The sequence below is a fragment of the Nanorana parkeri genome, unplaced genomic scaffold (assembly GCF_000935625.1).
Source record: "Nanorana parkeri isolate BGI_ZX_2015 unplaced genomic scaffold, ASM93562v1 scaffold1214, whole genome shotgun sequence".
NCBI lineage: Eukaryota > Metazoa > Chordata > Amphibia > Anura > Dicroglossidae > Nanorana > Nanorana parkeri.
In genome coordinates, this window is record NW_017307482.1 from 1 (window position 1) to 25100 (window position 25100).

Sequence of the window (25100 nt, forward strand, 5' to 3'; positions counted from 1 at the left end):
GCATCTATTCGGGAGCCCAGTTCTTGTATATCCGTTTTAATGTCCGCGGGGATTTGTTTTGCGGTGCGAGCTAGCCCTTTGTCAAGTATATCAGATAATTTGATAACCAGGGGGTGGTCATCTGCTATGTCAGTTGAAATAGAGTCTCTCTGTAATACTCCTGGAGATTTATAGTCAGCTGGGTAGTACCTCTTGGTAGCTAGTATTTCCTCTATTGTGCGCTCGATGAGGGGCTCCATAGAAACAGGTGATTTTTGCTCAGAGGAATCTGTACTCGCTAAGGTCCGATGTGTAGAGTCGGAAGAATCTTCCACATCGCTGTGTCTAGCTCTTGTGTGTTTCTGTTGTATAGGCGAAGAAGATGGTACTGCTGCCATCTTGGATTTCAGGGTCTCTGACCTTTGCTTCTGTGACTGCTTCTTAGATTTTTTAGGCCCTCTCCCGGCCATTGAGATCTATTGACCGCTGAAGCTGCTTTTATGATTCCCAATATTTAGAGGCTGATAGTTCTTTCAATATTTGTTCTGTAAGACGCTCATTGCCAGGCTTCCAGGCTTCTATAGAACCAGTGATCCATCCTAGTCTTCTGCATACACAGTCTCTAGTTAACACTTTGTGTTTTCCAGCCCTCAATCAGATAGTCAATCAGATATAGGTAACATCCTCTGCTTCATATTGCATTTTGCTTTATATTGCATACAAAATCCCTTAGTTAATACTTATAGTGCAGCACTGCATATGCAAATTCAGAGTCCATATCGTTTGTTTTACCTCTGCTGTGTCTGTGGCTTCCCATCTGCCAGTACTGAAGATGTTAATGACCCCTCTGTACCTTATCTCTCCCAGCGTCTGTTCACAGATTTCTCTGGCTGGGTGACTAGCTTCAGCGTGGCTTCAGCGTCAGCGTCCCTCTCTGCCCCAAGCCTCTGTCATGGTATTTTTCGAGGGGAGGAGCCGCCTGTCAGACCCCCAGAGTGCGGCCTCGTTACACGGCCCCGGGCCGACCCAAGCCTCGTCTGCTCCTCCGGATCTAGACCGGGACCTTGGCACCCTTCAGCCTCGATCGTGCCATACAAAGCTTTCCTAGCTGCCGGGAAGAGGTATCGTGCCGCCAAGGTGCAAAGCACTTGCGCTAAGCGGCCATCTTAGCGAGGCCCGCGCATGCGCCCCAGGTACGTTTTTTTCACAATGAAAATTATCCTTTTAGAAGTTCCTTAGTCTTGTTTGCAGATATTTTTCTTTTTTTTTGCCTATTGTTACCCAATCATTTTTTCCCCCAAAATCCTCAGCTGCCTCTATGCCAATCTCCACTTTAGAATCTAAAACATAAATAGGGGCATCCCTAATACAAGAGGCTCAGGAAAGATCTAGCAAGGTTGTAAAGGCAGAATTCTTAATGAATAAAACCTTTTATGTTATCTGTGAGAAATGGTGCCTCTATAAAAACAAGATTCTCGGTACAAATCTCTTTACACAAGGATACATTTGTAAGAAAGAGCCATCTTTTCAGCACAAATCACACTTCCCCTAGAAGGGCCAACTGGACCGTGAGCTGGATTTTTTGGCCACTATCCTTACTTCCCTGCAGAGAACCAGACAGTACGCTGCCATAAAAAAACTGGTCAAAATATTAAAACCAAACTTCAGGAGAACATCTAAATACACAGATAAAATACACTCAACAAACCCCTGGCCAGTTCAGGTATTTCATGTGTTCTAGCCCAAGCACACCCGGTGAAGCTAAAGAAGCCCTTGATACTTGTATCAGGTGTGTTTGAGACACCTGTTCTGCAGATGTGCTCTTTTGAGGGATTCTTTTCAAGGGGTTGAATCATTTTGAGACTGCAGAAGTCATTTAGGGTTAGTTCACACCATATGCAGTGCGTTCCGGTCCGATTCTGGCCGGAACGCATTGCGGCCGGCTCATTTTTTTGCCGCGTTTGTGACGCGTTAGGGTGTGTTCCAGTGCAGGAAAAATGTGACATGCAGCATTTTTTTTTCCATGCATCCATGCATTTTTGGTGCGGAAGAAAAACGTAACGTACCGCATCTGATCCGGACATGGTGTGAATGGGCACTTAGAGCATTTGGCCGAGTACGAGTACTAAGCAGCGTGTAGCACCTTACAGCCGACGAGCATCAGCAGATTACTGAGCATCCACTTGGTAGAACTTTGTGAACATATGAACCCAAAAAAAGATGGCTGCCTTGCACATCTGCAATGTAGATGCTTGATGTTGAAAAGCCCAATAAACAGTGACAGATCTAGTAGAGTGCGTCTTTCGTAGAATATATATAATCTACCTCAAGATGGTGGGTCAAGACGCAGTGAACCAATCCACATGAAGTACCTCTACCACCAGAGTGTCCCTAGGAAAGGTCTTAGCTGGGTTCTTTTTATTAAAATAATCCATACTAGTGACCTTGCAGCGTTGCTGTGCAGGTGAAGCAAAGGCTAAACATTTTCTAACATCATCAACTAGTACCAAAGTGGTGTCACATAGTTTTTGGGCCATAAAAAAATTCATAATACAGTACTGCTTTTCTACAAAACAGAGGCATCCTGGGAGTGGGTTATACCAGGCCGGTTCCTTTTCTTTCGCAGTGTCCAAATCCTCCTGAAGGTGGCAGTACAAATAACTGTCTGAATCTTGTGTTCTTCAATGAACTAAAGGACTTTACTGCAAGTACAAAAATCCTGTTTTTGTTAATTAAATCAGGAGGTGTGATGTGTCCTCCATTAGATTCAATTAAATAATGGATTTGCCACCTGAACAAAGCAAAACAGATTTGGCTTGTATAAATACAGCAAATTAGCAAATTATAGTGGTAGTAAATGTTGCTGAGACCCAGATTTCCCACTAAGGAATGAGAAATCCAGATGCAATGAATGGGACTCGATCTGGCAAACATACAGGTGGAGAATATGCTTGCAGCCATGGTGAATGTCCTAACTAGTTACGAACACAGTGACCATCATGAATGATCTGTAAACTGATCACACAATGTCTTGGGGTACAAGTGGTGAACCAATCATTCATGTAATATGTATGCCACAAAGACAACAAAAGAAAAGCTGTCCTGAGAGAAGGGAATGAGGCTCTGAGGAGAATGGAGTGTACTGGTAGAACAGTGTGGAAAAAAGGCAATAATTAAAATGATACATTGACAAGTCTACTTAAAAAAAAACTGGGCACAAATGTTGCTTGTGGTAACTAATATTTCAGTGTCTACAATATAGTAGGAAATATGACCTGAAACATGACTTGCTTCTAAAAGTTCTTTCATGATCCATTTCTGCAGTTCACACTGGACTTCTTCATCCAAAGTTCAGACAACAGACTAGTATCATCATTTAAAAATGCCAATGTGTGCCACTTACTGTCCTCATCCTCTCTCCAGCTGCGCTGCATATCATATTCCTGCTCCAGGGTCAAAGGTGCAGAAGCTGTTAGTTGCTGCAGCTCCTCCGACTGCATCCACTCATGGTACCTGAGGCAGAACATATTAAAATGAAAAAAGCTATATACCTAATAGAATAGTATAACATACAGTACATCGGGGTAGCCAACCTCAGTACTCCAGCTGTGGTGGAACTAAAAGTCACATGGGGCATTGCAAGACAGCCACAGGAATGACTCCCGGAGGTAGAGGCATTATGGGATTTGTAACTTCAGCACATCTGCTGGGCCAAGGTTGCCTACCCCTAACATAGACACTAATTTGGTAGGAGGAAACCAAGATATTAATTTGCTGGATAAAAATGAAAGATCTAAAATGAATGCTATATCTAGTGAGTGAAAATAAAAAGTAAAATTGGTAAAATGTAGTGCTAACCAGCAAACACTGCAACTATGCTGACATCAGCAAGCAAGTTCATTTAACATTAATCTGAACTAGAGCAGGAAGTGAGGATAAGGTCCGGGGCATTGGGTGATAGGGGGGAACTTCCTGTAGGTGTGGGGTGACAGCAAGGTGGAGCATGGGGCAGGCATGCAAAGGCTGAGTGGGAGAGGGGAGAGGTGGTACAGGCATGATGGTGAGGAGGAGAGGGCACAGCTGGGGAAGTGAGAAGGAAGGCTGAAGGCAAGCAGTTCTGGGGGGGGGGCGCAGGTTAATTGAGTGCTGAAAGACACGGGGTGCAGGCATGTTGGGTGGTTATAGAAGGGGGCTTCAGGTGTAGTCGGTGCTGGGGTGTCTGGCTGATATTGCAGCAGGGGGGTGGGTAATAGTTTGGATGGGGGGCTGGCTGAGAATGCAGGAGGGCACTGGGGGGTGCTGGCTGACATTGCAGGAGGGCAAGTCAGTAAGGCAAGATTTCCAGAGGGAGAAACGCAAGAGCAAATTTGTATATTGTGTATATGCGCATATGTATATGCATATACGCGCGTATGTGCGTGCACTATATGCAATCCCAGAATGCATAATTTGTAATATAAATTTTAATGAAATGTACACGTGCGTATAAGCAAGCAAACACGTGTATTCACGTGAAATACGCTGCCCGGACGCATCTCGGTTCCATTCTGTTTTTGCTCATTTTTACGCGACGCAAATATACGGCTCCATACGCAGCTCTGTGTACGGAGCCATTTATTTGCATATGTTGCATAAGGTTACAATACGCACATGCGCACATTTCCGCGCGTATATGCGCGGCAGTGTGAATAAGGCCTAACAGAATAGATGCTTTTGGTTGACTGCAATCATACCTGGCAACATGGTGAGGCTCATAGGGCACTAAAATCACCCGCTGTCCTTTCATCACTGTGTCCTCATTGATACGCATGGTCCTGTATACCAGAGAGAGTAAATCAGTAGTGGCTACATAAAACACAACATGGAAAGCATCTACTCATTTGGTAACTTGACATGAAAACCTGTCATTAAAAACACCTGTCACGAGGGCTATATTTTGCTTGCCTTCGCTGACCACCTTCACAAAAATGCAATTTGTTTGTGTTTAGTTTTAAAAGTTGGGAGTTACCGATCCAACGCATGTACGCAACAAAGGAAGGTCAGAAAAATGTCAGGATTCCTTATCAATACCCCCCCCCCCCCCTAGGCAAAAATGAGCAGTTAACCCTTGCAGTGCATGGGGTAGCCCCCCTGCGAGAGTTAAACATTTCTGCCCGGAGTTGTTCTTTAAAACCTAACTGAACTTTTAGTTTAACTGAGCTAAATACACTCTAGGTGCATTAAAGGAGAACTATGGGGTCAGTGTTTTTCCCCATAGTTCTCCTTAGGGGAACGGGAGGACACAAACTAGCGTCCTCCCGTTACCCTAAGCTCAGTATACCGCGAGCTACAGCTCGCGGTATACTGAGACGCCGCAGCCGGAGCGGATCCCGACGTAGATGACGGGATCCGCCCAGCTGCGTGAGTGACAGCTGGCTCTGCCTATCTAGAGGCAGAGCCAGCTGTACCCGCCCCCTCCCCCGTCCGTTCCGCCAGTCAGCGCTGGGGAATCCAGCCCCTCCCCCTGTCACGGCAGAGAGCCGTGACAGGATCGAGAGGCGAGCGAACCCGGTATGTGTTCGCTCACCTCCCGATCTACTGAGCCGACCTGTGACAGTATCATTGTCACAGGTCGGCTAGAACTATGAGGTGAGTGGAAATCACTCATTTCATAGTTCTCCTTTAAAACAAAAGTCTTACAAAGTATTACAGTTTGCTTTCTTTAGAAGGCAGCCACAGCCTGAATAGAAAAGCCTACCTCCTGCCAGCATGCTGCAGAAAAGGACTCTTGCTCTCTCCGTGGAAGCATGGGCTCTCTGTAGAGGTCACAAATGCCCTTGCTGAGTCCTAGCAGAAAGCATGAGCTTTACTAATTGCAGAGCTATAGCTCTCACTCAGCAAGGGGTGTGTTGGACCTCTGCAGAGAAACCACTGCTTCCACAGGGTCCTTTTCTGCAGCATGATGACAGGAGACAGGCTGTTCTAGAGTGTGGCTGTTTTCTTAAGAAAATAAACATTAAGACTTTGTACATTTTCAGTTTTAATGCACTGGCAATGTATTAAGCAGATTTAAAAAAAGAAATAGTTAATTTGGACTTTAAATGAGAAGTGCACATTTGATTGAAAAAAAGAATGGATAGGACACACAGTATATGTTTGCTGTAATGTTATTAAAAATAGGATTTTTGTACTCACTGTAAAATCCTTTTCTTAGATTCCATTGAGGGACACAGGAAGTCATTAACTTTCGGGTTATACTGTCACCTACATGAGGATTGAACACTGGCAAATAAGAATAACCTCTCCTACTACCAGCATGCCTCACTTTTGTAGCAAAGCAGTACCAAGAGCATACTCATAAACACAGAGGTGGGGCCTGTGTCCCTAATGGACTCAGAGAAAAAGGATTTACAGTGAATACAAAAATCCTATTTTCTTTCTTGCCAGGGGCATAGGGAATATTTAACCTTCAGGACAGATAAAACCAGAGATGGGTGGGCAACAAAGCAAACAATCGCTAACAGTCCCAGGAAAACAGAGAACTGAGGAATGCCTGCAGCTCAAAGTGCCAACTGAAAGACCTTAAGCCTGAATCTGGCACCAGATGAGACCGAAACATCCACCTGTTAAAACAGAGCAAAGTGTGAAAAGAAGATAAGTTGGCAGCCGGGAAAACAATTGATTGATGCCCTTGAAAAGCCCATGAAGTGTTCACAGAACTAGTAGAGTGCACCTTGACAGGAAAGAGTGGAACTCAATCCCTGGGACCATAAGTTGGTTGATAGTCTGCATGAGCTTTCTAGGGATGGTAGAGGGATAAACTGATGTACCTCTACAGGGTCTATTCGGAATGACAAAAGGGAAAGTAGTCTTTCCTAAAGAAGTAGTGGTTAAGAGATGAACCACATCCAGACAAGGGAGGGAAATTTCCTTTTGGTGAACTGGAGCCAGACAGAGGGACAGAAAAACAATGTCCTTGTTGAGGCAGAAACTACCTTAGACAAAAGGAAAGTCTTGGGCCTCAACACCACCTTGTCCCTACAGAACAAAGCTGCCAATTCAGACACTTGTTTCACAGAGGGCTTGGCTACAAGGAACACCACCTCATGGGTAAAAGTAGAGAGGAACATCTCTAATTGGTTCATACAGCAGTTTCTGAAGTGCAGAAACAGAATCAAGTCCCGTAAAGCCACCAGGGAATGGGAAGAGACACATAGGAGACCCCATGTACAAGGATCTTAATTAAGGATTGAGAGGCCGGTGGTCTCTGAAACAGGATAGAAATGGCAGAAACCTAACCTTTGATAGTGATAAGAGCCAAACATTGGTCCAGACACAGCTGCAAGAAAGGGGATTCGATCCCCAGAGAAAGTCCTGGAGTGGAAGCCCCAAAACTTACACTAAGAAAAACATGCATTTTACATCTGATGATAGACGTGGCAGTAAATAGACTTCCTAGCTCTCAGCATCCTAGAAATCACAGATTCAGAGATTCCCCTATCCCTCATAACCTGGGTTTAAGCAGCCATGCTTATTTAGGACAAAAAAATCTGCATGATCTGGCAATGCCCAATGAGCATCTGCCAGTAGTCTTTCCAGATTGGAGTACTACACCTGGATCAGTGTGGAGCAATGAGCATCACCAGAACGCTCTCCATCTCAATCCTGTGAAGCAGACGAGGAAGAAGTTTCAGAAGAGGAAACATATAGATAAGGTTTTTCCGCTACAGGATTCCTGTACTTGGAAACAAACCTGTCCAGTCTGTAGTTGAATCTGGGGGTAGGAGGTCCACATACAACTTTCCACACCAGTGACACAGGTCATGAAACACCTCCAGGTTAAGAGACCACTCCCCCAGGGCCAAGCTCTGCCAGCTGAGGTAATCAGTTTGCCAATTATCTAGAATTGCCTGTAATATACAAGACTGACATGGCTGGAACAAGTTACGCCCATGAAAAGATCTGTCCTATCTTTCCTGCTTCTGCAAGACCTCTGGTTTCTCCCTGGTGGATGATGTATGCCATTGTCGTGGCATGGTCCTACTGAATCTGGATTGGCTGACCCTCCAGCAATTTGGTCCAATGCTGCAGAAACAGGTCCAATGCTACAGAGATAAAATTGGTATTCTCATGTAATATCACAGAGTCAGATAGCTCCTGGACTGGACAGTTCAAATCTTAGATCACAGTGTCTGACATTTCTCCTGTCGAAGGAACACTGGCCTAAGTTGTGTCCGGGACTAGACCCAGATACTCCACAATGAGAAGTTGGTTTCAGCAATGATTTCTGAAAGTTTATGATGTATCCGAACTGTTATATTGTCTAGAAGGTCAAAGCCACTTTGTCCAACAGAGCCTGCGCTGACTGTTCCTTCAGCAGGATTCCACCACAGGGATGCCATGAGAGCAGACAAGAGGCCGAAAAGCAGGGTTCAAACTGGTAGTGCAGGGGAGACACAGCAAAGGGTAGGAATCCCTGATTGGTTGCAAAGGTAGTGATATGCAAGTATCTTTGATGTCCACAGAAGCCAGAAAGCCTCCCTGGTGAAGGGAGGTAATAACAGATTTGGTAGATCCCATGCAGTATTTCTGTCCCAAATGAAGCCTGGAGCCTTAAGACCCATAATGGTGTGGATGCCCACGTTTGTCTTGGGACCAGTGAACAGACTGGAGTAAAACCCCTGGAACCATTCTGTCATTGGAAATGGGGCAATGAAAAGATCCAGACATAAGAAGGTTCAATTAAGATCTGCTAATCGGTGCGGTGACACAGGAAGTTTGGAGGTGTAAATATGAGGGGGGGGTCAGGGAGCAAGACTACAATTTCTAACCCAGGGATACCACCAAAACTGCAGCTGAAGGATACAACAGCTACATCTCACTTAGCTAATGAGGACTCCAAAAATTGGATAGCCTTCAAGAGCAGAGGGCAAAAGGACTCCAGACTGCGGCACCATCAGTAGACTCACAAGCAGCCTTGGAGCTGTTAGCACACTGTGAGCTGGGAGCACCCAATACAGCAGGAGTGCCCCCTTCCTCCAATGTCAGGAATTAGACATGTTGCGACCACATTGTGGCAAGACAACATATAGATTTATCCTAAGAGGCAAGATCTCAAATAGTCCTGAAACCCAGACAGCTGGTAGAAGGTGAGGGTTGGATGACTGGAGCTGACCAAAGTAACTGTACACAGGCAACAGGAACAGAATGAAGATTATTTAATGTGGTTGTTTGTAAAAAGGAGGAGTAGCAGGATAATACTTCCGTGATGCTGTATGGTGAGAAAGAGCATGGAGCATGTGTATGATACTCCATCCAGTGGATGATGTCAGTGCTCAGACCCACAGTGCGCCCAGCAGCCTAAATCAGGTAGCTTCTGGTGCTTCACCTGACTGGCTTACTAAGTAGGTCTTTGGAAACAGGGCCAGCACTGAGGCAATGCCAATGGCTCTGGACCTGGAGAGCCTTCCATAGCTAGCACACCCAAAGCCTGAAGGTCACTTCCAGGTTATTCTTGCAAAGTCCAGCCCTGGAGCTTCTAGATGTGATACTTCAAAAGCCAGTGTGAAGACGACTGAGCTGGATAACTGCAATTGGAGGGGCAATTCCAGGAGCAATGTAGACAAAAGTCTTGATTGAAGAAACAAATTGAAGAAAAGTGCTAAATAATATTAGCTTAGTCTTTGAACAAAAACAGGTGATGAAAGGATGTCTGTCTTCCTAGGACACTACAAAAAAAAGTGAGGCAGTCTGGAAGTGAGAGGGGTTATCCTGGGCTGCCATACAGTTTCTGGTCTTTTTTTGTTTGCCAGCATCCAATCTCCTATAGGCAGCAGCATAACCCAAGCGTCAAGACTTCCGGCGCTTTACCCTTTAAAAACTAAGATAGGGTGGCACATAGATGAATACATGATTACAGCTTACCAGACCTATGTTTTTTTTTCTCCTTTACTTACACCAGGTGAGCCTGCCAGTAACAAAATTCTTGTCACAAGAAAACAGGTAACAGCATTCTCTCTCCTTAATGTACCTATATAGGATCTGTGTCACCCTAGGACAGGAAGTCTGTTAGGAAGATTAGAGGAGGGATAAATATTCTGTAGTTCTAAACAGGGCGGAAAGTATTCTGTAGCTCACAAAGGTGTCTTGGGCAGGAAGATAAGACTGCTTTAGGTAACAGTCTAACATTGGTTTTCCAGCAGAATCAAGTTAATTTTTGCACTTAGAAAACATATATAAGAAAATGTTTTCAATGGTCAATTTAACAAGGTAAAAGGGAAGAAAAGAGAAGTTCTTAGTTGTGTTTTACATGTTCTATAGGATAATGATAACAAAAAAAACAGTTAAAGTACATCACAACAGTGGCGTAACAACCAGGGGGGCAGCCGGTGCGCTGGCCCCGGGCGTAAAGCTGAAGGGGGGCGCCGGGCGAAAGTGGCACTTTTGGCTAAATCCCGAAAGTGCCATTTTGTCGGCGCAGCCGTGATTTCTTTCTTCCCCGCTGGGCGCTGCTCTTTGTCCCAGCAGGGAGGAGAGAAAGTGACAGCCGGCCGAGCGCTGCAGGAGGAGACCGCCGTGAGCGGCCGGTGTCTCTCCTCCCACACCGCTCAGCCTCTTATCACAGTCCGGCAGATCGGTGTGGGGGTGGAGACAGCCCACGCTGTCACAGGAGGCTGGGCTTTCCTCCGTGCACTGCTTGCTCAGCCTCCTGTGACAGCGTGTCAGAGAGAAGAGCGAGGTACACACACTCAGCGATCACTGAGTATTTGTACATAATTGAGGATATGGTATGGTTACTGTATCCTCAATCATGAATGAATGGGAGTGATCTACATCACCTCCTGTTCATTCATAATTGTGGTTATAGTAAACAATGTACTCAAGTTATCAATGAACAGGAACACTCATAAACGATTACTGTTCATTGATAACAGGGGATACAGAAAAAGAGATTGAGGACTTTGTGTTCTCAATTGGTTAAAACTAGGGATGCACTGATACCAGATTTTCGGTATCAAGTACGAGTACCGATATTTTTTTTTCCAGAACTCGCTGATACTGAGTACCGATGCCTAGTGCCCAGATTATCGGGAAGTCGTGTGGCAGATCTAGGGAAAGAACATTGGCTTCGCTTGCTGAGGCTGCCTGGCTTCTTGACCAATCAGGAAGCCAGGCGGCCAGTCATTTGGGGCCAACCGTCTTCAACCCTCCTCCTGATGGTCAGGGGTCAAGTAGGTTGGCCACCCGGACAGTCCGGTTTTGGAGTCTTGTGTCCAGATGTCCAGCCAGCAGGCACCCAGACACTCAGTGCCGAAACCAGGGGTCCTCGGCAAGCGCGATCTCGGGCAGCTTCATCTGCCTGAAACTGGATCTTCCTCTGAGCTGCAGGCAGCATATGCCTGTTTACAGGTGCCCGGAGCTCAGAAAGACCCGGGTTTCAGGCAGATGCGGCTGCCCGAGATCGCGCTTGCTGAGGACCTTGGTAGCCGCATCTGTGATTGCACTTCCTCCTCTGGCTCCCCGACACCGTGCTGCCTGCCTGTGGACCCCTGGTGAGATACCATAGCCAGACAGCCTGAGAGTCGCACAGCCCCCGAGAGTCGCACAGCCCCCCTGAGAGCCCGCACAGCACACCTGAAACATCAGGGTGCCAACCAAGAACATCAGAGTATGTAGCTTCATATTATTTTGTATTGCTGGGATTTGTAGTCCTCTATAGCTGGTCCCCTTACTCCCTCCCCTGGCTGCCTCTCCTCGCTCTCTTCTCTTTATAATAAAAAAAAAATTGCAGCACTCAGAATGTATGGGTTTCACTTGAAGAAAAGGTGGCAGCCCTAGAGTCAAGGGGAGCTAAATAAAGCCAAAGTACTTCTTGTCCAACCTACCCCAGCACTATGCAATGCACCCCCCACCCTCCTCTATAGGCAGCAAGCAGGTACACTGCCTTGTAATAAACACAAAGTGTATAAGACGAAGTTCTAAGTTGCAGCAGAAGTCGTCCTAAAAAAGCCCAGCACCCCTAATACCAATACATAACCACGTGCAGGCACAGATCTTACCCTATCACGTAACACCAAGTCTGCGCCAGCCACGCCCTCTTCGCAGCTTCCTCTGCTCTAAGTTCCGCCCACACCCGGAAAAAAATAACCGGAAAGCGCAGGATCCGGCCGGACGATGACGTTCTTAACGCTGATTGGCTAGCCTCGCACGTGATTTTGTTGGTGGCCACGAATGCTTCTGAGATACCCGGAACACACCTAGGGCACCGGTAACTAGGGGCAACGGCGGATGGGGAGCGGGGCGGGTGGAACGGGCTGTGGAGCTGTGTATGTACATATGTGTGTGATGGTGACTGAGACAGGAAAAAGGGGGGTGCTGGTGTACTGGCATGAGTAGTCTGTAGTAGTGATCTGTGAATGACACCTATTAAGGGACCTTTGTATCCCCTGAGTGTTATTCTATCACCTCAGGATTGTTCTTAGATTTTGCTGATGATCAGCCTGGAATTTGTAGTTCTACAAAGATTTATTAATAGCTAAACCTTCTTCCATTTTTCCTAAACATGTCATAATTTTCTAATACCTGTGTGTGGGTTCCCCATATCCAGAGGGGACAAAGCAACAGAACCCTGACGGCTCGTCTAGGGAGGATCAGATCACAATTTACATTGCAATGGGTAATGCAGATCTGACGCACATGTGTTACAGCACGCCAGAACGCAGGTAAAGCACTACCATGCATCGTGATGTGCTGCATTGGAAAAAATATTTGTTTTTTCCTGATGTTTTGTTAAGTTGGCCGTCTATTCATTTAAACAAGTTGAGTTAACGCAACAAGCGTTAATGTGCGCCCTTTAAGGGCCCGCTCACCTCTGCATTGCGTTAAGCGCATGCTATCGTGCAAAGTACCTACCATGTGTACCTACCAGTTGCATTGCCATTCTTTTTTTAATTGCCTTGCCATTCATTTATACCGTGCGATGTGGTGGAAATAAAGTAGTGCATTTTTTACAACACACAGTATTGCGGTAGCGCGTGTTACGCCGCTGTTCAGCACTGTGTGGCAGGGAGGTGCGTTGGTGTGGTGTTCAAATGAATGGCAATGCAGCACATCTGCCAGGCTGTAATGCAGGTTAGCTGTGTTGCATGATAGCATGCATTAATTGCATGGATTTGTGCAGACTCCAGGCTACTCTGAGAAGTGTAAAAGTTGAGGGACAGACTGAACTTCCTCTCATTTACATACAATGCCTCTAAGTTTTTAACCCTTTGTTAGGACAGACCGTGCTCAAATCTAGTTATGAAATGAATTGAAATCTGCCAGCACAGTACAGACAGGGTTAAAGTGACACTAAACTCACGAATTAAAGTACAATTTAAGTCTTTTTTTTGGGGGGGGGGGGGTGTTAGGATTTTTTCTGCTTCAAAGGAGTGTTACAGATATTTACTGCTAGCAAGGAGTAGATATTTGCAAAAACATTTTTAAAAATAACAAAGTTACCCGATGGGTAAAAACTTACCTGTGTCTCCGCTGCTCGCTCCCGGGTGTAGAAATCTGCTTCTAGAAGAGCCGAGCGGGAGGATGTGTGCGGGCACACGTGCAATGGAGATCATTGGTGGGGAGAAGAGGAGAGACACAGTGGAAGTGAATGCACGCAGCCGTGAGGGTGCACGTCGGACAGACATCGAGGGACACTAGGAGCTAGCGCTGGATCAGATACCGGTCCAGCACTGGAGAGACTCCTGGAAAGAAGATGATGATCGGATCAAGAGGCATCATTTGAGATAAGTTCTTACATTTGTGTTGATAGTTAAGGTCCTTGAATGTATGTTTAAGGTTTAATTCTTGCGTTAATTGTCACTTTACGTCTCCGTTCGCACATAGGTGTTTTGTCACTCAAAGCTAAGCGTGACAAAACGTCCAAGACAAGGAATCACATTCATTTCTATGGCCCTTGTTCACACCTGCGCGTTTTGTGGCATGAAGTTTCCCATTGACGTTTATGGGACCAAAAAGCCATGTAGTTGGCCAAAAGTAGCTTGTGTACTTTTTCCAGCAACAGGCGTTCTTCTGCTTTGGACAAAATGCTCAGGTGTGAACAGAGGCCATAGAAACAAATGGGATTCCTTGTCTAGAGCCTTCTGTTTCCCTTACCTTTGAGTGACAAAATACCTAGGTGTGAATGGAGCCTAAAGATCTCGAAGCATTGCATGTTAATGTGAGGATACCCAGTGTGTCCCCAGTCTTTGAATGGGGGCCGGTACATATAGAAATTGTTCAGCATAGGTTCCCGTCTGCCCAGAGGCCGGCACCAAAGAAACAAATCAAAGTTAAGAAATATTTTTCGATGTGCTTTGTAAATGGGAACACATAACAAGCGTATTGTTTTTTTAAAATTTGACTGCCAAAGTGGAAATATACCTTTTTATTGAGGCATTTCAAGGTAGGAATGATCTGTAAATGTATATAATGTACATCTGATATTACTTTGTTTTAAGGCCAGTTTCACACCTGGGTAATCGTGCACGATACCGCACGGATTGCCGTGCTGTCACGGAGTCGCCCATCACTGACGATTGTGCTGTAGGTCCCATTATTTTCTAATGTCACTCCAGTCGCGCATCACAAAAAACACGTACCTTTTTTTTCTGCGATTGCCGCATGGATGAACCCCATCTAAATCAATGGGTCTGCGTGGCAATCGCTGTCTGCAATTGTGCATGACCCGCACGATTGCTGCGCAGTTGTGCCCCATTTAAATCAATGAGGACAAGTGGCCCTGATTACTCTGCAGCAGCCCTTAAAGGGAGCTATAGATGTCCCTGTATTGAAGTAAAATTCAGCATCTCTAGTTCCTGCTTCTCTGCTGATCACTAACACTGAGTTTGGGAGTGTCTGCTCTTTATCTCTGATCACAAAGCAGATCTGGCACTCTGTGCTGTAGTATGGTCCCGGACATAACCCGAAACTCTTGTGTCACAAAGCCCCTGGGAGTTATAGTTGTATTGCATCTAAAAGGAATCATTAGCTTTTCTACCAGCAGTGCAGACAGGTATGGGTGTGTGTGTATATGTCATAATTGCTGAATCCTGTAGTCTGTGAGCAAGTAAAGTCTGTGGTCTTGTCTTATGTAATATGTCATTCGCATCCAGACTGTTGTACGGCAGGACACAATTAACAGCCATGTTCATCGAGTTCACAGAAATATAATTTCCAGTTCTGTATATTAAAGGACACCTCAAAGATATTTAGATCTTCAAGGGTCAAGATCTCCACTGTGTCCTTTAATGAACGCAGAGAAAAGGATTTTACATTGAGTACAAAAAAATTCTATTTGTTTTCTCTTTTACATTTTATAACATCAGTTGTGACATACCACCAATGGTTGGGATTTAGGGCTTGTTCACACCACATGCATTGAGCTTTTCTGCACACCACAGCACATGTATAGTGTGAATAATTGTTTTCTGTGTGCCACTGCGCCCGGCTTTCTGATTGGCTGGGAAGCCGACTTCATGCTCCCTCATCGCCTCATGACGAGGAAGCATGGAGCCGGCTTCTTAGCCAATCAGGAAGTCAGGTGACGCGTCATTACACGGCGCCCGGCCTCCTGATTGGCCAGAAAGCCGGCTCCATGCTTACTCGTCACATAGTGACGGGAAGCATGGGGACGGCCTCCTTGCTAATCGGGAAGCTGAGTGGAGAGTCATTACACGCCGCCTGGCTTCCTTGATGGGACTTTCGGTATTGGTGAGTACCGGAAAAAAAATATCAGTGCATCCCTAGTGGGGAATGCAGATCAACAGACATGGTGTGAATAACGCCTAATGATTTTAATTATTTAAGGTAGAACTATGACCTTGCATTAAAACAAAATATTTGTGCTGCTGCAATTAAAGTATTTTCTTAGTCCCAATGCAAAGTCACACAAATATCTGTTGAGTTTGCCAGTGAAGTCCACATAATGCCGCTTCCTGTGATGGTGTGACAACAATGCTGCATTGCTCCTGATTTCAGCAGAGTTGCCGCTTTCATGTAGGCTGTGCCTGCTTACACCACAGTGGGATGAAAACATGTTGCAGGGGTGTGCCTATCGGCATTCTCACTGCTGACTCGCAGGCCTGTAGCATGTCAGTCATCACCTGACCACACCTAGTCCTGTCCACTGTTTTCTGGATTGTCCTTTCTGCCTCTGTTTCTGAAACCCTCCCACTGTGAGCTGCAGTGTCTGGAATGGGGAGCGTATGGGACACATATATAGAAGGATTTGGCTCCGTCAGGGCGGTCAAATACTTTTTTTTTTTTTTTTTTATTTGCTTTATGAGATTTGCTACGGTGTACAAGGGTTTTGGTTTTTTTCGTTCAACCCACTGGCTGATACAAAAAAAAAATTGTACAGATTCCTCCACACTGAACTGTGTAGATGGACAAATCCCCTTTACCTCTGTTCTATTCTGACAGTAATATTCTATTTCATGGTAATATTTTGTCTATACTACACATGAATGGGGGTTTTTTCTGTACAGTAGTCTACAGATGATGACCAAGTGCCATATAGACAGCACTATGTTATTTCGCAATAAAGACATTTTGTCACACTCTTTGCTGACGCAGCTATTTCAAGTTTTGAATGCCTTTTTGGAAAGTAAGCACGTAGATAAGAATGTAAATGAAACTGCATACGTGTGTTGGGAGTTTTTTTTCGGTTTCTTGCTCAGTTTAGGCCGGATTTACGGCATTGCTTTACGGTAAACGTGGCCATACACTTTACACTTGTAAAGTAATAAAAAAAAACGTATGATCTGCCCTACTTGAACAGGCAGATCGTACTTGCGATCATCGCAAGCCCGCCCCCCTGAGGGGCGGGCTTCCGATGACTGCAATGCCGAATGGGCAGTGTGCGCGTGCGTACACCGGCCCGTTCGGCAGTTGTCGAACAAGCAGGCCACAAACCCGCCGAGGATCGTACGATTCTCTGCGGGCTTTCCAGCCTGCTTGTTCGACGGAAGACGTGCGACCGTACAGTAGAAACAGTCGCATGCCTTCCATACACTTTGCGATTTATCATACGATTGCGGAATTTCCCGTGATTCTCATACGATAATCGTACAGTGTATTGGCACCTTTATGCACTTTGGGGAGTTTTTAGGCCTGAAAACTCCCAGAGAATTATATGTTTTCTGAAAGCAGAGACCCTGTCAAATAAAATAGAGGCAGTTGCAAATTGTTACACTGCATGATATAGCGCAACTCTCTATCAAACCCAAAATAATAATAAATATAATAATAATATATTAAGTTAATTTTATTGTACAAAAACACAATCTCATACCTGATTTTTTTGATAAAAGATGAGGGTATGCCAAGTAAATGGATATCCAACATGCCAAGCCTGAAAATTGCGTGCATCCATGAAATAATGGCAAAATAAGGTACCCCAAATTGTCCATAGGTGACGTGTTAAAAGCCGGTACATGTCATCCATTTATAGTTAGCAGTGAATTGCAGCCCTAGAATTATTGCTCTAACTCTGGCACATGCGATGATACCTAACATTTGTGTTGCAATTGTCATTTTCATATATTGGCGCACCTGAAGCATGTTTATGATATTATGCGCAAGTTCTCGGAGGACGGAGACTTTACAATTGTTTAATTTTTTTGTATTTTTAAATATATCTTTTTTTTTTTTTTAAACTAACTTCATTGCTATTACATAAGGGGGCTCACATATTTGTGGTGACAGGTTCTCTTTAAGGTGACATTAGGGGTCTATTAGACCCCCTAATGCCACTTTTACACTTCAAGCGCGGATCATGCTTGAATAGCTTCTTCTCTGGCCGGCAATGACAGCTGAGGAGCCGGAAGTGATGCAGTCAGCGTCGCTTCCGGCTCTATTCAGTAGGGAGATCAGCGAACGGATGTTCACTGGTATCTGTCCCTGCTTCCGGTCCACACCCATGATGCCAGTCACAGCTCTGTAGGAGGGGCAGCGGAGCCCAAGAGGTGGGATGTTGGGCAGGGGGTGACCACTTTACCGGCTCCTGGAAGCGATCTGGCGGCAACTCAGCCACCAGAATCACTTCCAGTTTAAAGCTGACAGCTTTACAGAGTCTGTTTTCAGGAGCCTGAAGCCAGTGCTGTAAGGCATATAGTGCTGGCAGGGAAAGGGTTAACTGAAACCACTTTTGATGTGTTTAAATGTTGCCTTCTACCTCTTTGAAAGCAAACACTTGGATCGTGCACCCCTGTGCTGTCTGGATATTTTATACCTGGTATTTTATTCAATTATATATTCATTTTTACTACCCATGTAGGGAATCGCTTTTTAGAAATGCTCACATTTGTCGTATACACCAGTCTATGGAATCTGTGACATAATTGTAAAATATTTCAAGGTACATAATCTACGTTTGTGCACTCCTAATTACTGTGTATTATTAGAAGCTCTTTACAAAGCAGGTCACAGTTTTAATACGGAGATCTTATGGGAGCCATTGTCCAATCAATTACCGGATTTACCGCTGTCTTTTTGCCAGCGCTTCTGCCAACTATAGATATTAAGATAGTTCTGGGATTATTCATCACCTGAAGCAATACTTAAATCACAGCCAAGTAGGATTCGGCTCTGGTAATTATGTGTATTGTTTTTAGTTTAATTTTAACACCGTAAACAGACTTCTGCACGTCATTGTTATAATTACATATCAGAGGAAGTGAATAATCTTGGAGGCCATTATTACAGTGGCGGTAAATGAAAACTACAGTCTTTCCTTTATGTACATATGATCTGAAATACTAAACAGTCCTATCAATACGTGTTAAAGCCCCACATGACCTTCCAGGTTGAATGAGGTTAAATCCAGGTGCATAAAAGCAACAGGTGAACAAAATTTTACAGTTTTCTTTAGGAAGCAACTACAACCTGACTAGAAATGCCTGTCCCCTGCCACCATGCTGCGGAAAAGATCCCTTGCTCTCTGTGGGAAGCAGTCATCTCTCTGCAGAGGTCTGACATGCCCCCAGCTGAGTCAGAGGTGGAGCTCTCCAATTGACAGAAATCATAACCTTGTGCATTTTGTGTGTACGCAATGTATGTGAGCTTTTCTGCATTAGCATCGTTGGGTAAATATTTAGATGCATACGATTTATGTTTGACAGCTGCATTCTCTATGTGCTAGGCCATTATTATCTATGCGTTAGGCCATGCTGCTTATTATGTTAAGAGTACCAATGTCTTAATACTTATTTGTATGTTTCTGTTTAGTTAGTATTTCAATCAATAATTAAAGTGACTTTACATTGCAATTTTTAAATGCTGTTGATGGTTCTTTTCTAGGTCCCCTTGCCCCTTTTCCCTTTCTTCAGCCCACATCCCATCCGAGCCATGGCAGGTGACATAACTGATACAGGGGAGCTCTACTCTCCATTTGTAAGTAATGTTTTCATTTATAACCTTTCCCTATTTTTAATCTGACTTTTTATGAGAGTTTAGGCTTTATCACATGAAACTGGAAATTGGCAAGCTATCCGTGTTTTTAGCATTTTTGTTTCCAGTTCACATGTGTTAAAGTGTATCTATTCAGGGTACATTCACACCAGCAGCCACGCTCCGCTGCACAGCTGCTGGTGTGCGCGTCCACGGATAGTGCCAATGCGCTCAACTGAGCCGCATTAGACTGTTTCCTTTTTTTTTTTTATGTAGAAATTTATTGAACTGTATGTCTGTCTGTGAAGGTTCTCATTCATCCAGGTCACATGGTATATCTGTAAAAAATAAGTCAAGGCAACTAGACTTTCTGTATTTTTCTTGAAGACGTTTCACTGGCCATCCAACCAGCTTTCTTAATTCAGAATGACTTGTAATGACTCTGCCACATAAAATGCTGTTTTAACACCTCTCTCTGGGCAGGTTATTAACACCCCATAACTCTAATTATGCAAATGCAATCAACACATGGTTGTGACTAACAGATTATGTGGATTGGAGCAACATTCACCATATTTATTCCCAGAAAATTTTTGTACAAGTCATTCTGAATTGAGAAAGCTGGTTGGATGACCAATGAAACATCTTCAAAAAAAAAATACAGCCAGTCCAGTTGCCTTGAATTTTGTAAAGATATTTATTGAACTGGCACAAATGACATTTCATTCAGTTCTATGGTCTCTTTTTTTTTTTTTTTGAACGCACACCATCGAAACACAGTGGTGTGAATCAAGCCCATCCATGACCAGGCAAATTACCCTGTCTTGTCTTCGGGTTTTGCTCAAAAAAAGGCCAGCCCAGCTCGAACACAGAAGATGGTGTGAACTTGCCCTAAAAATACAGAAGAAATCCTGTTGATATGCCAGAAATGCTCTCCGTTCCTAAATGTTGTTTGTTGTAAACTGCCCAGTTGTCTTTCTCTGAACTACTGAATCTCACTGTCTTCATCTCCACAAAATTTGTTCTGTAGCTCACAATAAGAACTAGGAAGGCTAACTGGACTGATATGACAGATGAAGTGTGCACAGGACAGTGATTTATTTTTTTTACAACTATTGAACAGAGATGATAAAACCCTTTGAATGGAATATTTAACATACCAAAATGGAGCTAATAAGAGAAGTTCATTGTTCGGGTCTGCATACAGTTTACAGCATGGAAAAATAATCTACCATTATTACAACTTTTTACTAGTTAACAATTTGATCAACTTTAGAGTAACTACGGCTCCATGCTCGCTCCCATTGCAGACTACAATTTCAGTACAAATTGGTAAACTAAATGTGAGGTCGTAGTCCATCACAGGAGCGAGCCTGGAGTGGTGGCTACTCTACAACACACACAGGGACCATGTGGAACAAAAGTAGCCACCCTCCAGAAGGAAGGACAGTGTCGGCACCAATTCAGAGATGATGTGAGGCTCTACAGCCAAGTGATACACAAATAAGCTACATTTGTGTTAATTGTTAAGCTACTTGAATGCATCTTTAAGATTTAATGTTTAGTGTCACTTTAACGTAAGATGTGAATATTTTATAGGGCAGCTGGATGTGTGCAAATAGTCCCAATGCTACATTGCATGTGCTTTATGTAGGGTTAAAACAAAAGCTACTTTGCCCCCAACCCAGAAGTTGAACCCACTTGCCAGGCCACATTACTGTCCACTTGTATGCTTATATCCAGGATCCTTATTATGGTGTCAAGCATAGACAAGGCCCCCTGGAACAATGTGCTGTGGGCTGTTGAATCAAAGTTTTTTTTGTTTTTTTGGGCCGCAGTAACCATAGACATGTTTGGTGCAATCTGAAGACCACATTTCAGGAGAACAGGCCCATACCAGCTGTGAAGCCTGGTGGTGAAAATGTTATGGTTTGGGGTTACCTTGCTGCAGTCATTGAGTTAATTATGACTTCTGCATTACATTAGAGTATGCTTGGTATGTATGAGGCCATCTGTCTGAAATTTGAGGTTAAACCAGTAATAGATCCTTCAACTAGGGATGCAGGAAAATTATTTTTTTTTAGGCCAAAACCAAAATTTCAAAATTTGTCAGGCCGAAAAACAAAATTACTCCCCCCCCATCCTTTTTTTTACATTTTTTTTTTTAAATGATTTTTATTATTATATATTTTTTTTTAACTTTTATTGTTGGGGGGTTTGGGGGGGGAAAAACAGACCCCTGATATTTCCCTTTTCAAATAGAAAAAGAGATTGAGGATCGAGTCTTCAATCTCTTTTTCTGTAGCCCCAGCGCTCTATGAACAGGAACCAATTGGCAACCAATCACTTGGTGGCTCTTCTTTAAAAATAAATAATAAAATTGCACGAAATCGCACAAAAAAGATGCAGTACTCCCTTCTATGATCTTCAGTGTGACTGGGTTCTAGTATTGTGCTACTGTCTGTGATCGATCCCAAATACCAAATACACGGTTACTAGAAAGCCCTCATAATGACCACAGCATGTCTGCAAACCTAGGACCTCAATCAAGAGATCTTTCTAGTGTGGTTCCCCAAGAGATGTAAGAAATTCTCATATGTATTAACTCTACAGGTCATACCTGAATTCTTGGTTTTAGGTGGACTAAGCCTTTAACATCAACGTTATTTGTCTGGAATATGAACCTGGGACCTCCTATTTGTTGCATGGCAATGCCTATCTTTACATTTGATGCCTCAAATATACAGTGTGCATCTGAACTGTTGTTTTTAGTATAATAGTTGGGGAAAACAGTGATTTGATTAAAGACCTGACATATTCTGCCAATTGATATCTGGGGTTTTATAATTAAAATATATTACTAGTATGGTGCAATAGAGAAACCGGTAGCATAGATGCTTGCACCACGTGAAAAGATTCGTCAAGACGCCAGATAGTTCCAGTATTGAGTCCAGTGGTCAGGTAAAATGGCTGACTACAGCAAATGTTTCATTACAGAAGCACTTTTTTTATTGCCTTCACGCGTTCACAGTTTGTAAAATGCAAACCAAAGCAGGATTTCCCTTGTTCCTGTTGTATTGTAATTTCGAAGACTGCATATTGTTTTGCCTTACGTATAACCTTTGCGCATTGCTTGCAGACACCCATGTGATTAAATATCCGCTAGTTAAGGCCATCAGTCTTTCCTATACATTTTTTTTTTATATAGAAAGCTATGTTTCAGGAAATGTGCGTTGTCTTGTGATCACATGAATCACTGACTGAAACACCGACAACTTCCATTCATGTCACTTACACATTTGTCACTTCATAGTTCTTGCACAACTGCTTCCAGACATTTGGGCGTAACAATTGCATAATATCTGTACTAAGCACATTATCTTCTATCGTTATGAGTGAATGATACCAAAGAGCCACATTTAACCAATTGATTGGTGGATTGTCATCTGGTATGATTTTCTTTCAAATGTACTACCTCTCTGGGAGTTCAGTCCCTCTGCTGCTGAGTTCTATTAAATCACACAATTCAGGGATGATTTATTAAACTTCCCTATGGCTGGGCAAATGGCATTCGCATGGCATTTCTGCTACTAGATGGAGCCGAGGAGCTTAGGAATTTCCTATGCTCCTCGGCTCCATCTGATGGCAGGAATGCTGTACAAATGGCGGCCGCTCACAGCACTCTCCCCCCGCAGCGCCCAGCGGGGAGGAAAGAAAGCAGGGATGCACCGCTGTATCGGCAGAAAATGGCACTTTCAGCATTTAGCCAAAAGTGCAATTTTCGGCCAATATTATAACGATTGATGGAGGAATGTGTTATATTTTCTTAGTTCAGCCCGCAGGTTGAACAAAGAAAATGTGTGTGACAGTATCTAGCAGCAGTGTAACGTACACCAGACTGTAACTCTGTATTGATTTGCACACTAGATTAATTTAGGTGACTAGGAATTAGGTGCATTTCTATTCAGCGTCCAAGCTGAATAGTGTAAGACTGAAAAACAAACTATTACTGTATTTGGGCATATAAAGAAGACTCGCCAGCATTCTACATGCCCTTTCCCGAACAAAAACCAAATCCATTGTTAAAATCGCGTTTGAGAAAAATGTTCCATCCTTCTCCTTTTGACTGTTTTTTTTTTTTTTTCATTTCTATTTTGAAATCGATCATCTATTTTATCCCATCAACTAATAGAAAGTCGAAAGAAAGTTCTTTTGTAGCAAAGTTCGTTCAGAAATCTATTTGTGTATGGCCAGCTTTAGACTGCTTCCTGATACCCATGCCAGTTTTTGGTAGTATTGCTCAGTATGGTCAGTATTTTGACCGCATTACGAGAGATCATAGCTGAAGCCCTGTCCTTATTTATCTGAACATCTCTCTCCCTTGGTTTGAGGTAGTGCTGATCACAGCAGGTAAGTTTTATAAGATTGCCTTTCATGTAGCGAGCAATTTAAATGTTTGCCATACACACTGCCCATCTAATATGCTCCCATTAGTGTGACAGAATGGTGACCAATAAGGTTGCTCTCCTTGGACAAGGGATCAGTGGGTCGATGGGGTCGGTTCTGTTCTTGGATTGGAGATGTTCACATAAAAGGCTTTTATGGCTAACCTAATGGTGCCTGCTCTAAGGTAGGACATTTATTTGAAATGTTTGAAATAGCTGGAAAACCAATTTTAAAGTAATAATAAACTCTCAAACGTTTATCAATAATTAATCCAGATCAATATACATTGCCCAGCAAAGTATGTTTCTAAATGGCTGGCTCCTACTCTCTCAGCTCTGCTTTCCTAAACTTCCAATCCAGTACAAGTTCACAAGAGAGCGCAGTGTTTAGCATTGTACAGCAGCTGTTTACTTACTAGCTTGTAGAGGGGGAGCAGGGAGGAGGACACTGGCTTGCCTTGCTGTGTTTGTGGAGACGCACACAGCTTATTAGCACACACGGGTGGTTTCATAGGACCCTGCAACGAAAAGGAGCCACCCTAAAACAGGATATCGGGGCCGGTGCTCAGGAGACCAGCTGATTCTCCAGGAAACTACAATTTTTAAATATCAAGGAGCACCATCCATTGTACATTAGATAATTGGTATTTGAAATGGCTTAAAAAACCTTTTGACTTTATTGCTTTAAATGCTGATGAGAATTTATTTTTTATCAAACTATATTTTGATATGTTTGTTTCTTTCCCTATATAGGTTGGTCTTGTGTACATGTTCAATTTGATTGTGGGCACAGGTGCACTTACCATGCCAAAGGCATTTGCCAAGGCAGGCTGGATGGTGAGCCTCATCCTTATTATCTTCTTGGCATTTATGAGGTGAGTGAACAAAATAATATTGTTTATATGAAGTTTATCATTAAAATGAATAAAAACATGAATAAAAACATTTACACTGACAGATATCTACAGGTCATGAAATTAGCCTTCTGCTGTTTAACAGATTGCATACATGTTAAAGGTGAAGTGGATTTAAAAACAAAGTGCACCTATCTTATTTATCCCAGTTCTCTGACCTAACTCAGGCTCTGCACAACCTATAGTTTTAGCCTCTCGTGTTTATTTACATCCAACAAGGCTCTTCTTTAGTGTGCCAACTGCACTTGCACAGTGGTACCCCATAGTCTTCCATTAGGCTGTCTACTGTGCCACAATAGCCAGGGCTTGCTTTCAGATGTCTTGGCCATTGGCTAGAGTTAATGATGCAGCTGTG

At 43.7% G+C, this 25100-nt stretch overlaps 1 protein-coding gene and 1 long non-coding RNA gene across 3 annotated transcripts in view; one reads left to right on the forward strand and one right to left on the reverse strand.

Moving 5' to 3' along the window:
• Positions 1–3372: 3372 nt before the first annotated feature.
• Positions 3373–12059, reverse strand: LOC108797025. The gene is made up of 3 exons (XR_001941850.1): positions 12018–12059; positions 4713–4793; positions 3373–3492 (listed from the first exon to the last, which is right to left on the reverse strand). It is a non-coding gene; the product is annotated as an uncharacterized LOC108797025 (long non-coding RNA).
• An 87-nt stretch (positions 12060–12146) lies between these two features.
• Positions 12147–25100, forward strand: part of TMEM104 (transmembrane protein 104) — a 29607-nt gene continuing 16653 nt past the window's right edge. For both annotated transcript variants that reach the window (XM_018568585.1, XM_018568586.1), the window contains exons 1-3: positions 12147–12226; positions 19297–19389; positions 24585–24706. In XM_018568585.1, the coding sequence (XP_018424087.1) occupies positions 19345–19389; positions 24585–24706 (167 nt within the window). In that variant the 5' untranslated portion in view covers positions 12147–12226; positions 19297–19344. The remainder of the gene's footprint in view (positions 12227–19296; positions 19390–24584; positions 24707–25100) is intronic.